Source organism: Carcharhinus amblyrhynchos, chromosome 1 (assembly GCF_965287045.1).
Source record: "Carcharhinus amblyrhynchos chromosome 1, sCarAmb.v2.hapA, whole genome shotgun sequence".
Lineage (NCBI taxonomy): Eukaryota > Metazoa > Chordata > Chondrichthyes > Carcharhiniformes > Carcharhinidae > Carcharhinus > Carcharhinus amblyrhynchos.
In genome coordinates, this window is record NC_137324.1 from 51,376,100 (window position 1) to 51,389,294 (window position 13,195).

General features: G+C 41.3%; 1 protein-coding gene across 6 annotated transcripts in view; it reads right to left on the minus strand.

Moving 5' to 3' along the window:
* wdr7 (WD repeat domain 7) overlaps nt 1-13,195 on the minus strand; it is a 695,157-nt gene that overhangs the window by 518,232 nt on the left and 163,730 nt on the right. For all 6 annotated transcript variants that reach the window (XM_080182523.1, XM_080182596.1, XM_080182751.1 and 3 more), the window contains one exon: nt 2,796-3,010. In XM_080182523.1, the coding sequence (XP_080038649.1) occupies nt 2,796-3,010 (215 nt within the window). The remainder of the gene's footprint in view (nt 1-2,795; nt 3,011-13,195) is intronic.

Consider the following 13,195-nt stretch of genomic DNA (forward strand, 5'->3'; position numbering starts at 1 on the left):
AAGGCAAATGGAATATTTGTCTTTATTGCAAGGCAGGGGTGTGGAGACAGAGTATAAAAGTCAGTCATGTTGCAGCTTTATAGAACCTTAGTTAGGCTGCACTTGGAATATAGTGTTCAATTCTAATTGCCACACTACCAGAAGGACGTGGAGGCTTTTGGAGAGGGTACAGAAAAGATTTACCAGGATGTTGCCCGGGAGGGAGGGCATTAGTTATGAGGAGAAGTTGGAGAAACTGGGTTTATTCTCACTGGAACGACGGAGGATGAGGGGCGACCTAATACAAGTCAACAAGGTTATGAGAGGCATGGACAGAGTGGATAGTTGGAAACCGTTTCCTAAGATGGAAGAATCAATTATTACGGGGCACAGATTTAAGGTGCAGGGGGCAAGGTTTAGAGGAGATGTACGAGGCAGATTTTTTACAGAGAATAGTGGGTGCCTGGAACTCGTTGCTGGGGGAGGTAGTGGAAGCGGATATGGTAGTGACTTTTAAGGGGCGTCTTGACAAATACATGCATAGGATGGGAATAGAGGGATATGGTCCCCGGAAGTGTAGGGGGTTTTAGTTTGGTTGGGCAACATGGTTAGTGCAGACTTAAAGGGCCTGTTCCTATGCTGTAATTTTCTTTGTTCTTCTACAGCTGCATAGGGCATTGGTGAGACCGCACCATAAATCATAGACTTTTGTAGCACAGAATGAGGCTATTCACCCCATCATGTCTGCACCGGCACCCAAAAGAGCTACCCAGCTAGTCCCACTCTTCAGCCGTCTCTCCACAGCCCTCTAAATTCATCACTTTCAAATATGTATCCAGCTCTTTTTTGAAAACTCCTAGGGAATCCTGTGAATCGACTGACATGTGATTCTGCCATCCTGCTGGGCTACAAAATTAGGGCACCGGGGATGAGAAAGTTTACCCTCCCACCTCCGAATGATTGCTATGGCACAGTTTTTCCCCTTTTCCAATGGCAGTTTAAATCTGTCATCAAATCTATCAGTGCGCAGCAACTATGATATAACCAAGCAGCCAATCAACACAGCAAATCAGTAAGTTAAAAGCAATTAAAATGTTTCAACTTTCATCTCACTGAGAATGTAAGTTAAACATTGACTGGATTGAGACAGAAGCTAAAATAAACTTCTAAAATTTCCATTATATCGTTATGGAAAAATTTGACCTATCACAGCTGGAATTTTCCCATTGATGGCAACCGGACCAGAAGATCCCACCGTCGGTAAATGGCATGCCATGTCCTAATGAGAGAAATATGGCGCGGGGAGGCCAGAAAATCCCCAAGTGGAAACCTTCAAGGAATTCGCTTGAAAATTTCATGAACTCACTCATTGCTTCGGAATTGCACTCTGTGGAACATCGGCAATGCACTCTCTGGAGTAATACAGGATCACTGACAGCTTATTGTGTTTATAAGTTGCTATCACTTTTACTGGTGCAATGACGGCAAACACAGGTAGTTTTGCTATATGACCTTGATTTTATAGTGGCAAAGAGATTTTGCGGGCTTGAATCTGAAGTCAACTGAAAACAAAACTCAGCACTTAACCTTGGGATTTTCTAACATCCTGTAAAACAAAAGAACATTTTTCCAGAAACTGCACCTGACACTTGATAAGACCTCTGCATTTACAAGTGGGGAAAAATATTGTACCCACATCCCCAAGAGGATCAAATTCAATTCTTCACTCCTATAAATTCTTACAACATTACTTCTTGAAATCCTGCACATTCAATTCATTTGCTCATAATCTACGAGTTTCTTGTAGTCTATTTCATGGGCTAATTTAAACATCCTCATTGTCAAGGTGCAGTCTCTTCACAGAAGGAGGAAACCCTGCTCACCAACAGGATGGTGCTTTTCTATTATTTTCCAAGAGATTTTATGCTTTTCAGCTGCAGCTTTAATCTCTGCAAAAGAGTACTGCAAAATCCATGATAACAGCATACATTTTTCATGAAGTGATTAATCCTTCATCTTCATAATTGTTACCACGTAGGTGAAGACATAATTGCAGATGTCCTAGACCCCAACAGGCCTTTACAGGCCATATAGTTGGAAGCCTGAGTAATGTTGCCATTTCTAATGCTATTATCTCTAATTGCACTATAAAACCTTGCTATTAAAAATTCACAACAGAAAATAAAAGTAATTGTAACACTATACACAAAGCATGATGTGAATAAACAACATCAAGCTGATCTTCCAAAGGTCATAGATAAACTTTCTGATTTGCTTATAAACGCATTCATTTACAATTCATTTCAGCACTGAAGAACGAACCACATGTTCCCATTTTGGAATGAAAAATGATATTTTTCATAATCTGCACCGGGTAAACAAATGAGATACAAATCAATACAAGCTCGACACTCATTTAAAATGTTACAATAGCTTAAAGAGAGAATAATAAATGTGAGTGCAAGTATTGCTCATAGTCAATGCTTCTTTTTCTTGTTTGCATATGTTTTGCCTATTCACTGCATTCTTGTTCTTCTGATATCCGAATACAATGTAGCAGCTTACCCTCCAACTAAACAGTTGCAGCATCCCAAAACTGCAGAATTTGTTACCAGCTTAAGTTTTCCTGTCTCCAGTCTATATCGTTAATACCCAAGTTGAGCATTGCATCGATTTGTGCCTTCTTCTTCAGGCTTAGTGATGCTCGACAATATAGGCTTGAGTTTACATCAAAACAAAAATCTACACTTCCCAGGCAAACTCATGAAATTAACTCAAATCAATTTAAATTAGAATGTGTCAGAATTTTCAAATACCTTGTCAGCAGCTTCAGAGGCCAAAAGGTTGGTCGCAAGCGTCTGCAGCTTGTGGTGTGCCATATGTTTCAAAGCGGTGAGGCTCCGTCGAGTCATGGCCTGTTTTAGGTTTACAGCAGGGTGACTTAGAGTATCCACAGCAGCTGGAACAGCTTCATCACAGGCATTCAAAATTTCCACTGCAGTAATTCCCATGACACAACGGTCTAACGCACCTGTAGAAAAAGAGAAAAATCAGTGACAAATTATTTATAATTGCTATTATCACTCACTTAGAAATAGGACAGCATGGTGGCACAGTGGTTAGCACTGCTGCTTCACAACAGGTTCAAATCCCAATTTGGGTCACTGTCTATGTGGAATTTGCACATTCTCCCCGTGTCTAGTGAGTTTCCTTTGGCTGTTCCGGTTTCCTTCCACAGTCTGAAAGACATGCTGGTTAGATGCTTTGACCTGAACAGATGCCAGAATGTGGTGACATTTTTTTTGTTTTTAGGGATTTGTATTCTTTATCTTCAAGGCCAGAATGGATTGGTACTCCTAACTTTGGAAGAAACTAACTGATCAAGTTTAAATATTACTTCACTAACTTAATTTAGATCTACATATATTTTTGAAAGCATTAAAATTTAATTTATGAAATAATAATGTTGTAACAATCACACTGCAGCTTTATCAGACATGTGTCTTTATTTATTTTGAATTACTCCTGTTAAAGGACAACTCCATGATATTAGTATAAAGCAAACTATGGCAACATAGCTTTTGAATACAATATTACCTTCATTCTATCGTCTAAGCATGAAATCATCCAAAGCCCAACTGCTTGTGTCCTTATTCACACCAGGACCCAAGACCTATTCACCCTTGGGGAATCAATATTCGGGGTGGTACAGTCTCAGACTAAGCAGCCAATTATTCAAGGCTGAGACGAGGAGCAATTTCTCCATTCAAAAAGCTAAGACTCTTCGGAACTCTCAATGTTGAGGGATCGAGAGGTTAACAGCATTATACAGTGACAACTTATGAACATTGACATACTGATTCTTTACACATGCCAAATCCCCTTTCCGTCATGTGTTCCTGAAGACTACCAGAATTCATTTATATAGGACAAGAGAAGTAGCAGCTATTCTCAGATCATGAAGGATTATGAGGAGATCTGGTAGAGTTGCTCAAATCATAAACTGTCGAGTTTTTTTACAAATGGTTTCCAATGGCAAAAGAATTGGTAATGAGAGGACAGATTTATATCATGATTGTCAAAGAACTGTGTGTAAAATGAGGAGACTTTTTATTGTACAGCAATTTATGCACCACTTAAAAGATTGGTGGAAGCAGATTCAGTGTTAACACTTTAGAGAATTAGATAAATATTTGAACTGAAGGAAATTCCAGGGACATGGAGAAAAAGCAAGTGGGATAAAGTGGATAACTTAACCACAAAGTTAGCGCAGGCATGTTGGGTCAAGTGCTATATTATCCTATGAACTGCAATAACCATAATTTGATCTCCCACTGCCCAAAATAGCCTGTTTTATGGTTTTAAAATCTATTACCTGCAAAAAGGCTGGATATGTGAGCTGTTCAACATGGTATAAGTCATGCCTTTGTAATTAATGCCTAAAGTATAGCAAAAGCAAATATTGAGTTCAATTTGCCCAATATTGCTGGATAATCATGGTAAAAGTAAAAGTGGACAGTATGAGTGGTGGGATTGTAACTGTAAAAGCAAAATAAATAGGGGGAAGAACTCCGCTATTGCAGTTTGCGCATTCTGACATAAGAAGAGAAACCCACGATGGGAATCGAACCCGCGTCCCTGGTGCTAACCACTGTGCCACCATACCACCTGAGGAAGATGAGTTTCTGCTCATCCTCTTCTATCAAGGGCTAGAACATGAAGGAGAGGAAGTTTTACTAGAAGTATACAAAGTTTAGTTAGACCACATCTGAAGGTACTGCGCACTTGAAAGGACAAATTAACCTTGGAAGGAGTGCAATGCAGATTCACCAGAATGGTACCAGTGTTAAAAGGGTGAAATTATGAGGAGAGATTACATAAACAAGGCTTGTGATCCTATAATATAGAAATTTCAGGAATAATTATGTTGAACTTCAGGATCTCGAAAGGAATCAAAAGGGTGAAGAGAGATCATTTTCTTAAATCTGTGCTGAGGAAAAACATAGAAAATAGGTGCAGGAGTAGGTGCAGGGCCATTTGGCCTTTCAAGTCTGCACCACCATTCAATATGATCATGGCTGATCTTACAGTGTATGTGGAGATGCCGGCGTTGGACTGGGGTAAAACACAAAGAAACCCCACATTTCTTTGTGATTTCTTTGTGATCTTACACTTACAGTATCCCACTCCCATTTTCTCTCCATACTCCTTGATTCCTTTAGCCACAAGGGCCAGCTCCCTCTTGAACATATTTAACAAAGTGGCCTCAACAGCTTTCTGTGGTAGAGAATTGCACAGGTTCACAATTCTCTGAATGAAGAAGTTTTTTTTAAAAACGTTTGTTCATTATTCACAAGTAAGGTTTACATTACCACTGCAATGAAGTTACTGTGCAATTCCCTAAGTCGCCACATTCTGGCACCTGTTCAGGTCAATGCACCGAACCAGCACATCTTTCAGACTGTAGGAGGAAACTGGAGCACCCCGAGGACATCCACGCGGACACGGGCAGAATGATACAGACAGCGACCCAAATCGGGAATTGAACCCTGGTTCCTGGTGCTAACCACTGTACCGCCCTGAGGAAGATGAGTTTCTGCTCATCTCAGTCCTGAATGGCTTACCTCTTATTCTTAGCCTGTGACCCCCAGTTCTGGACTTGGCCAATATTGGGGACATTCTTCCCACATCTAGCCTTTCCAGTCTCAACAGGGTTTTATATGTTTCTATGAGATCCCCTCTCATTCTTCTGAATTCCAGTGAGAACAAGCCCAGTCAACCCAGCTTCCCTTCATACGTTAGTCCTGCCGTTCCAAGAATCAGTCTGGTGAACCTTCACTGGACTTCCTCAGTAGCAAGAGTATCCTTCCTCAAACTCGGAGATCAAAACTGCACACAATACTCAAGGTGTGGCCTCACCAAGGCCCTGTATAATTGCAGCAAAACATCCTTATTCCTATAATGCTATGAAGGTTAGCATGCCATGAGCTTTCCTCATCATTTGCTGTACCTGCATGCAACGTTCAGTGAATGTTCCACCATGATACCCAGATCACATTGTATTGCCCCTTTTCCCAAACCGCCACCATTCTGATAATAATCTTCTTTCCTGTTTTTGCCACCCAAGTGGATAACCACATACTTATCCACATTATATTTCATTTGCCAAGTATTTGCCCAGTGTGTCCAAATCACCCTGCAGCTTCTTAGCATGTTCCTCACAGCATACATTGCTACACAGCTTAGTGTCATCTGCAAATTTGGAGTCTAGGACAATGATACATAACTTCAAAATCAGCACCCAAACCATTCAGCAGTAACACTAAGGATGGTATGAATGTGGATGTCTCCTCTCCAAAAATGTAGTTGATGCTAACTCAATTAGTAATTCTGAATTTGAATTTGATGGATTTTTGCTCAAGTCAAGGCAGGTCCATGGAGTTAGAATATAGATCAGCCATGATCTCTCTGAATGGTCAACTCATGTTCCTTTGTTCCTCTGTTTAATTCATGAAGACTTTATGGGATAATAAACTTGCAAATACAGCAAATTCATGACAACTGCTTGACAGTTAAGCAAGACTTTCCTTTTGCGTCAGGCTAACAGCTCAGCTGTGCAATCAGTCAGCAGCTTGTGATAATTTCCAGCCTGGGGTTTCCCGTATTGATGAAAGCTATGGCCAATTTGCACATAAATAATGGTGTGTGCCTTGTTGAGACACCATTATTTTTCATGTAAAATCCGGTCCATTAATTCCAAATAAGTTTCAGTAAATCAAGAGAGAATCTCCACAATTCCAATCTTTCTCAAGTCACACAGAAGCAAATAGTTTCAAATAATTCTAAGTATCACCTTTCAAATAGAATCATCCGTAAAACCATCTGGTCAACTCAACCCAACTGCCTTCAGCAATGTGCATGAGCACATAAGAATGCTCTCTAGAAAGCTCTTCAAGTTTGTGACACACTCAGCGAACCATGATGCCCTTCAAACTATGTTTTTATTCCTTCAGTTTTCCACAGTAGTTGATGTGTCTAATGCAGCCTGAAATGTTGACTTTCAACATTAGCACACTTAGATTTATTAGAAATGAAAATTGCATTGAGATGAGTGGTCTCTATTTTCTGTCTTTATACACACTTACAGCATCAATTAAACAAGAATTTCTGAGGCTATACTTCAGGCAATAAGCTCATTGAAGCTGAACTGAATGAGGTCCTAAGTAAGTAAGTGAAATGGACTGGTCCTCTGGGAAGTGGGGGTGGGGAAGAAGGTACACTTATTAAAATTTAGAGATGCTGTATCTGGAGCTCATCAATATTCACCATCACAGACGTGAAAAAACAAGTCATTTTAAAAATATAACTGGCACATAAAATTGGTCAGGACTTAAACACAAAATATTTTATAACACTATATGCAGCAAACTATTATGCAATTTGACAGTTCCAACAGCGGTTCCCATTTTATGCACTGAAAAGAATACCACAGGACACGAGGTTCAGAAGTATTTTGCACTAATAATTGACCATCAGAAAACTATCCCATTCATTTAGCCACATGCCCAATCTATGTTCCTCTGTTGCTCTGAAATGAAATCAAGTAAACAAAGCATCTGATATACACCACACTGCAAACAATGCTGCAATTATAAAAAAGCGAAGGAACACAATTAACGAATTGGAAAATACCCCATTTTCCAGTTAATGGTTTCACATCTTCATAATATATTAAGACTGGAATATACATACATCTCTGGTCCACTTCACTACTTGATGGTACAAAAACAGATGTTTTAAATCTGAGAACTTTAAACATTACTAAATTCTGCAAAGGTCATTAATGCTCAAAATCACCTATTGAATTCTCAAATGGCTGACACCCTTTCCTCAATAAAAATATGGGATGCATCATTTTGTTCATCCAACATAACTATTATTTAGGATTGTAAACTAGAGTATTAGATCATGTAACTATGTTGCTCGTACACAGAAATAAAACATCTGCATTTATGTTGTATTTTCCATATCTTTTTGTTGTGCCAGATTGCTTAACAGCCGATGGAAAAGTTTTGAAGATTTGGCAAAGTTATAAAAACATAAGAAATAGGAGCAGGAGTAGGCCATCTAGCCCTTCGAGCCTGCCCCGCCATTCAATAAGATCATGGCTGATCTGTCATGGCTCAGTTCCACATTCCCGCCCTCTCCCCATAACCTTTAATCCCCTCTCTTATCAAAAACCCATCAACCCGCGTCTTAAAAATATTTAGCGAGGTAGCCTCCACCACTTCAACGGGCAGAGAATTCCAGAGATTCACCACCCTTTGAGTGAAGAAGTTCTTCCTCAACTCCATTCTAAACCGCCCCCCCTTTATCTTGAGGCTGTGCCCCCTAGTCCTACTGTCCTTTCTGAGCGGGAAGAGTCTCTCCACCTCTATCCTATCCATCCCATTCATCATCTTATATGTCTCAATGAGATCTCCCCTCATTCTTCTAAACTCTAACGAGTACAAGCCTAGTTTATTCAGCCTCTCCTCATAGCTCAACCCCCTCAACTCCGGCATCAGCCTAGTAAACCTCCTCTGCACTCCCTCCAAGGCCAAAATATCCTTGCGTAAGTACGGCGCCCAAAACTGCACACGGTACTCCAGCTGCGGCCTCACCAATGCCCTATATAGCCGCAGCAAGACCTCCCTACTTTTATATTCAATCCCCCTCGCTATGAAGGCCAGCATCCCATTCGCCTTCCTGACCACCTGCTGCACCTGCAAGCTGGGTTTTTGCGACTCATGCACAAGGACCCTGAGGTCCCTCTGCACCGCTGCATGCTGCAGTTTTGCGCCACGTAAGTAATAATCCTTCCTACCATTATTCCTACCAAAGTGGACCACCTCGCACTTGCCAACATTAAATTCCATTTGCCAGTTCCTGGCCCATTTGCCCAGCCTATCTAGATCCTTCTGCAGACTCTCCACACCCTCCACGCAATTTGCCGTTTCACCAATCTTGGTGTCATCAGCAAATTTCGACACCATACACTCGGTTCCCTCCTCCAGATCATCTATATAAATGGTAAATAGCTGAGGCCCCAGCACCGACCCCTGGGGCACTCCACTAGTCACCAACCGCCAATCCGAATAGCACCCATTGACCCCCACTCTCTGCCTCCTATTTGACAACCAATCCTCTAACCACGCTAACACCCTACCCCCAACTCCATGTCCCCTAACCTTCTATAATATATGAAAATGCAACAGAGAAGAATAATGGCACACAATGCTTTCACAATCAGATAGGTGACCACAAAATCTATTTTCTTGATGATGCCCAAGGGATAAATGCTGATCCCTGTGAGAACTCCCCACTTTTCTTCAGATAGTGCCATAGGATTGCTATTGTATCTCACAAATGGAGTCACATCAGCAGATGGTTTTCTCACCTGCCTATTTCCAACCTCATTATCCTGGTCTCTGGACTTGCCTTTGCTACCTGCAACTAAAATCTTCATCTGTGCTTTGCTTTATCCAGAATCATCCATTCCAATTGTCTCATGACCAACGTGCCAGCTTTCACCCTTTATAAACTTCACTTCTTGTACTCTAACCCATACCAAATCCTGCACATCTATCACCATTCTACTCAGAGCTATACCAGCATTGCTCCATCAACAACTTTATTTCAAATTCTCATGTTTGTGCTCAAATCCACCTGTAGCCTCAACCATCCCCAGGTCTGCAAGCTGTCTCTTCTTCTACCTTCTGAGATCAACATTCCAATTTTTCTATCAGACTGAATCCTACATAATTCCCAACAGCTTGCTGTTTTTCTCAACTGTTTAGTTGTGTCCCTTGCTTTGGTATCAAGCCAATCTGAACTGCACCTCATCAAAGCAAATTGCTTTACTTATCATATCACTAATGTGTCAGAATAAAACAGGGAAGGTGCCTCAACCATGGCTAACAAGGGAAATCAAGGATAGTGTCAATGCCAAAGAGGGAACATATAAATTGGGCAGAAAAAATACCAAACCTGAGGACTGGAAGAAATTTAAAATCCAGCAGAGGAGGACAAATGGTTTAAAATATAGAGTAAAATAATATATAAAACAGAATACAAGAGTAAGGTTTCAGTAAATATAAAAGCTGACAGCAAAACCTTCTACAGATGAGTGACAAGACTGGTGAAGACAAATGCAGGTCCCTCATAATAGGCAACAAAAAGATGGCAGATCAGCTGAACAAACACTTTGGAACTGTCTTCACTAAAGAGGACACAAATAACCTTCCAGAAATACTAGGGGATAGAGAGTCTAACATGATGGAGGAATGGAAGGAAATCCTTATTGGTCAGGAAACTAAATTGGGGAAATTGTTGGGATTAAAACCCGATAAGTTCCCAGGGCTGATGCTCTGTATCCCAGAGTACTTAAGGAAATGGCCCGAGAAATAATGGACACATAGAACCATAGAACATTACAGCACAGAAACAGGCCTTTTGGGCATTTTTGGCTGTGGCAAACCATCTTTCTGCCTAGTCCCACGACCTGCATCTGGACCATATCCCTCCATATTCCTCTCATCCATGTGTACCTGTCCAAGTTTCTCTTAAATGTTAAATGTGAGCCTGCTTTCACCTCTTTATCTGGCAGCTCTTTCCACACTCCCACCACTGTGTGTGACGAAGCCCCCCCTTAATATTCCCTTTAAACTTTTCCCCCTTCACCCTTAACCATGTCCTCCAGTTTTTTGCTCCCCTTGTCTCAGTGGAAAAAGCCTGCTTGCATTCACTCTACCTATACCCATCATAGTTTTATACACCTCTATCAAATCTCCTCTCATTCTTCTATGCTCCAAGGAATAAAGTCCTCAGCTATTCAACCTTTCTCTGTAACTCAGTTTTTCAAGTCCCAGCAACATCCTTGTAAATGTTCTCTACACTCTTTCAACCTTATTAATATCTTTCCTGTAATTAGGTGACCAAAACTGCACACAATACGCTAAATTTGGCCTCACCAATGTCTTACACAACCTCACCATAACATTCCAACTCCTATACTCGATACTTTGATTTATAAAGGCCAATGTACCAAAAGCACTCTTTACGACCCTATCTACCTGTGACACCACTTTTAGGGAATTATGTATCTGTATTCCTAGATCCCTCTGTTCTACTGCACTCTTCAGTGTCCTACCATTTACCTTGTATGTCCTACTTTGGTTTGTCCTTCCAAAATGCAATACCTCACACTTGTCTGCAATAAACTCCATCAGCCATTTTTTTCACTGGTAATGATTTTACAGCCTTCTATAGACTCTGGAAGAAATTCCAGTGGATTGGAGGGTAGCTAATGTAACCCCACTTCTTAAAAAAGGCGGGAGAGAGAAAATGGGAAATTATAGACCACTTAGCTTGAAATCTGGTGGGGAAAATGTTGGACTCAATTATTAAGGATGTAATAACTGAGCACTTGGAAACTAGTGACAGGATCGGTTCAAAGCAGCATGGATTCACCAAAGGGAAATTATGCTTGACAAATCTTCTGGAATCATTTGAGGACGGTGATCAGTAGAGTGGACAAGGGTGAACCAGTGGCTGTAGTGTATCTGGATTTTCAAAAGGCTTTCGACACAGTCCCACACAAAACGTTACTGTCACTGGCGTCTCTGGCATTGTCAGAGTGGGGGGAATTACATACTGGTGCATGCCCAGGCATGGATGGCCAATCCGCATGTTCAATGCAACCCAGGAGGATAACCTGGAACAGCGATTCAAAGAACAAAGGCAAGTACAGGAACAGGGCCAGGCCCTTCGGCGCTCCAAGCAATGCCGATCATAATGCCCTAACTGAACTAAAAAAATCTTCTGCCCTTATTGGTCCATATCCCTCTATTCCCTCCCTACTCATGCACCCACCCAGATGCCTCCTAAATGTTGCTAACGTGCCTGTTTCCTCCAGTTCCTCTGGCAGCGTGTTCCAGGCGCCCACCACTCTTTGCGTGAAAAACCTCCCCTGCACATCTCCCTTAAACGTTCCCTCTCTCACCTTGAACATGTGCCCCCTTGTAATGTTACACAGTAGTATCTGCTTTTTATTTGGTATTATGAAGGTAGTGATGTACAACCTAGTGAGGAAGCAGTCCAGTCAATGTGTGAACAATTAATAAACAAGAAAACAAAAAATGCACATGACAAGGAGGACTGAATATCTACAACAGTGAAGGATACTGATAAACTCCTGCTGGGTCCCCAAAATTACCAATGTTCACCTGAACTCAGACATCCCATCCCACCAACATCCAAAAAGGGTGGCGCACTGGCTACCACTGTTGCCTCACAGCTCCAGGAACCCAGGCTTGATTCCAGCCTTGGGTGACTGTGGAATTTGCACATTTTTCTGCATCTGTGTTGGTTTCTTCCAGATGCTCTGGTTTCCTCCCACAGTCCAAAGATGTGCAGGTTAGGTGGATTGGCCATGCTAAATTACCCCAAAGAGAGAGGAGCATCACAATTATCCAACAGATGCCAGATGTGGTCTTTCAGCATATACTTTCACAAGAAGGATACCAGAAACACAACAGTACAACTTCACAAGAAACAGGATACTGACTCCCATTTCCCTCCTCCCCCCAGGGGAGCCCAAACCTCAAGAGTGTGGACAAACATCACTCAAACATTGAGCGAAGGAAACTACCCAACCTCTAGCTTATGATCATGTAACATAATGATTACTTTGTACTGTATTAGGTTTTGGGATTTGTTGCCTTTTGTGTTAAGTGAAAAACTTGCATTAAAAACATTCTTTAAAAAAAACTTCAGCAAACTTCTGACAATGAAATACCCCCAAATGTCTTCCTGGATACTTAATACAATCGAGAATACCTTGCAGTATGAACACTATGCTAATTGGAAGTATGGCTTTTTATTCTTTCATGGGACATGAAAGTCACTGGCAGAGACAGCATTGATTCTCCAGCCTTAATTGACCTTGAGAAGATGATTCTTGCAAATATAAAAGGCAGCTGTCTTCATTAGTATGCCCCTGTGAGAGGCTCTCATTGAACTGATCTTAAAATGTCTGCCCACCACGGCCCCCCCGCACCCCGCCCCCACCTCCCGAGGACTCAATGCCTAGTCACATGAAAAGCCTGAGGTGTGAAACCTGTTACATTTCAAAACTCAAACATCCCCGGTTTCATACTAAACTACAAGTAGAAAA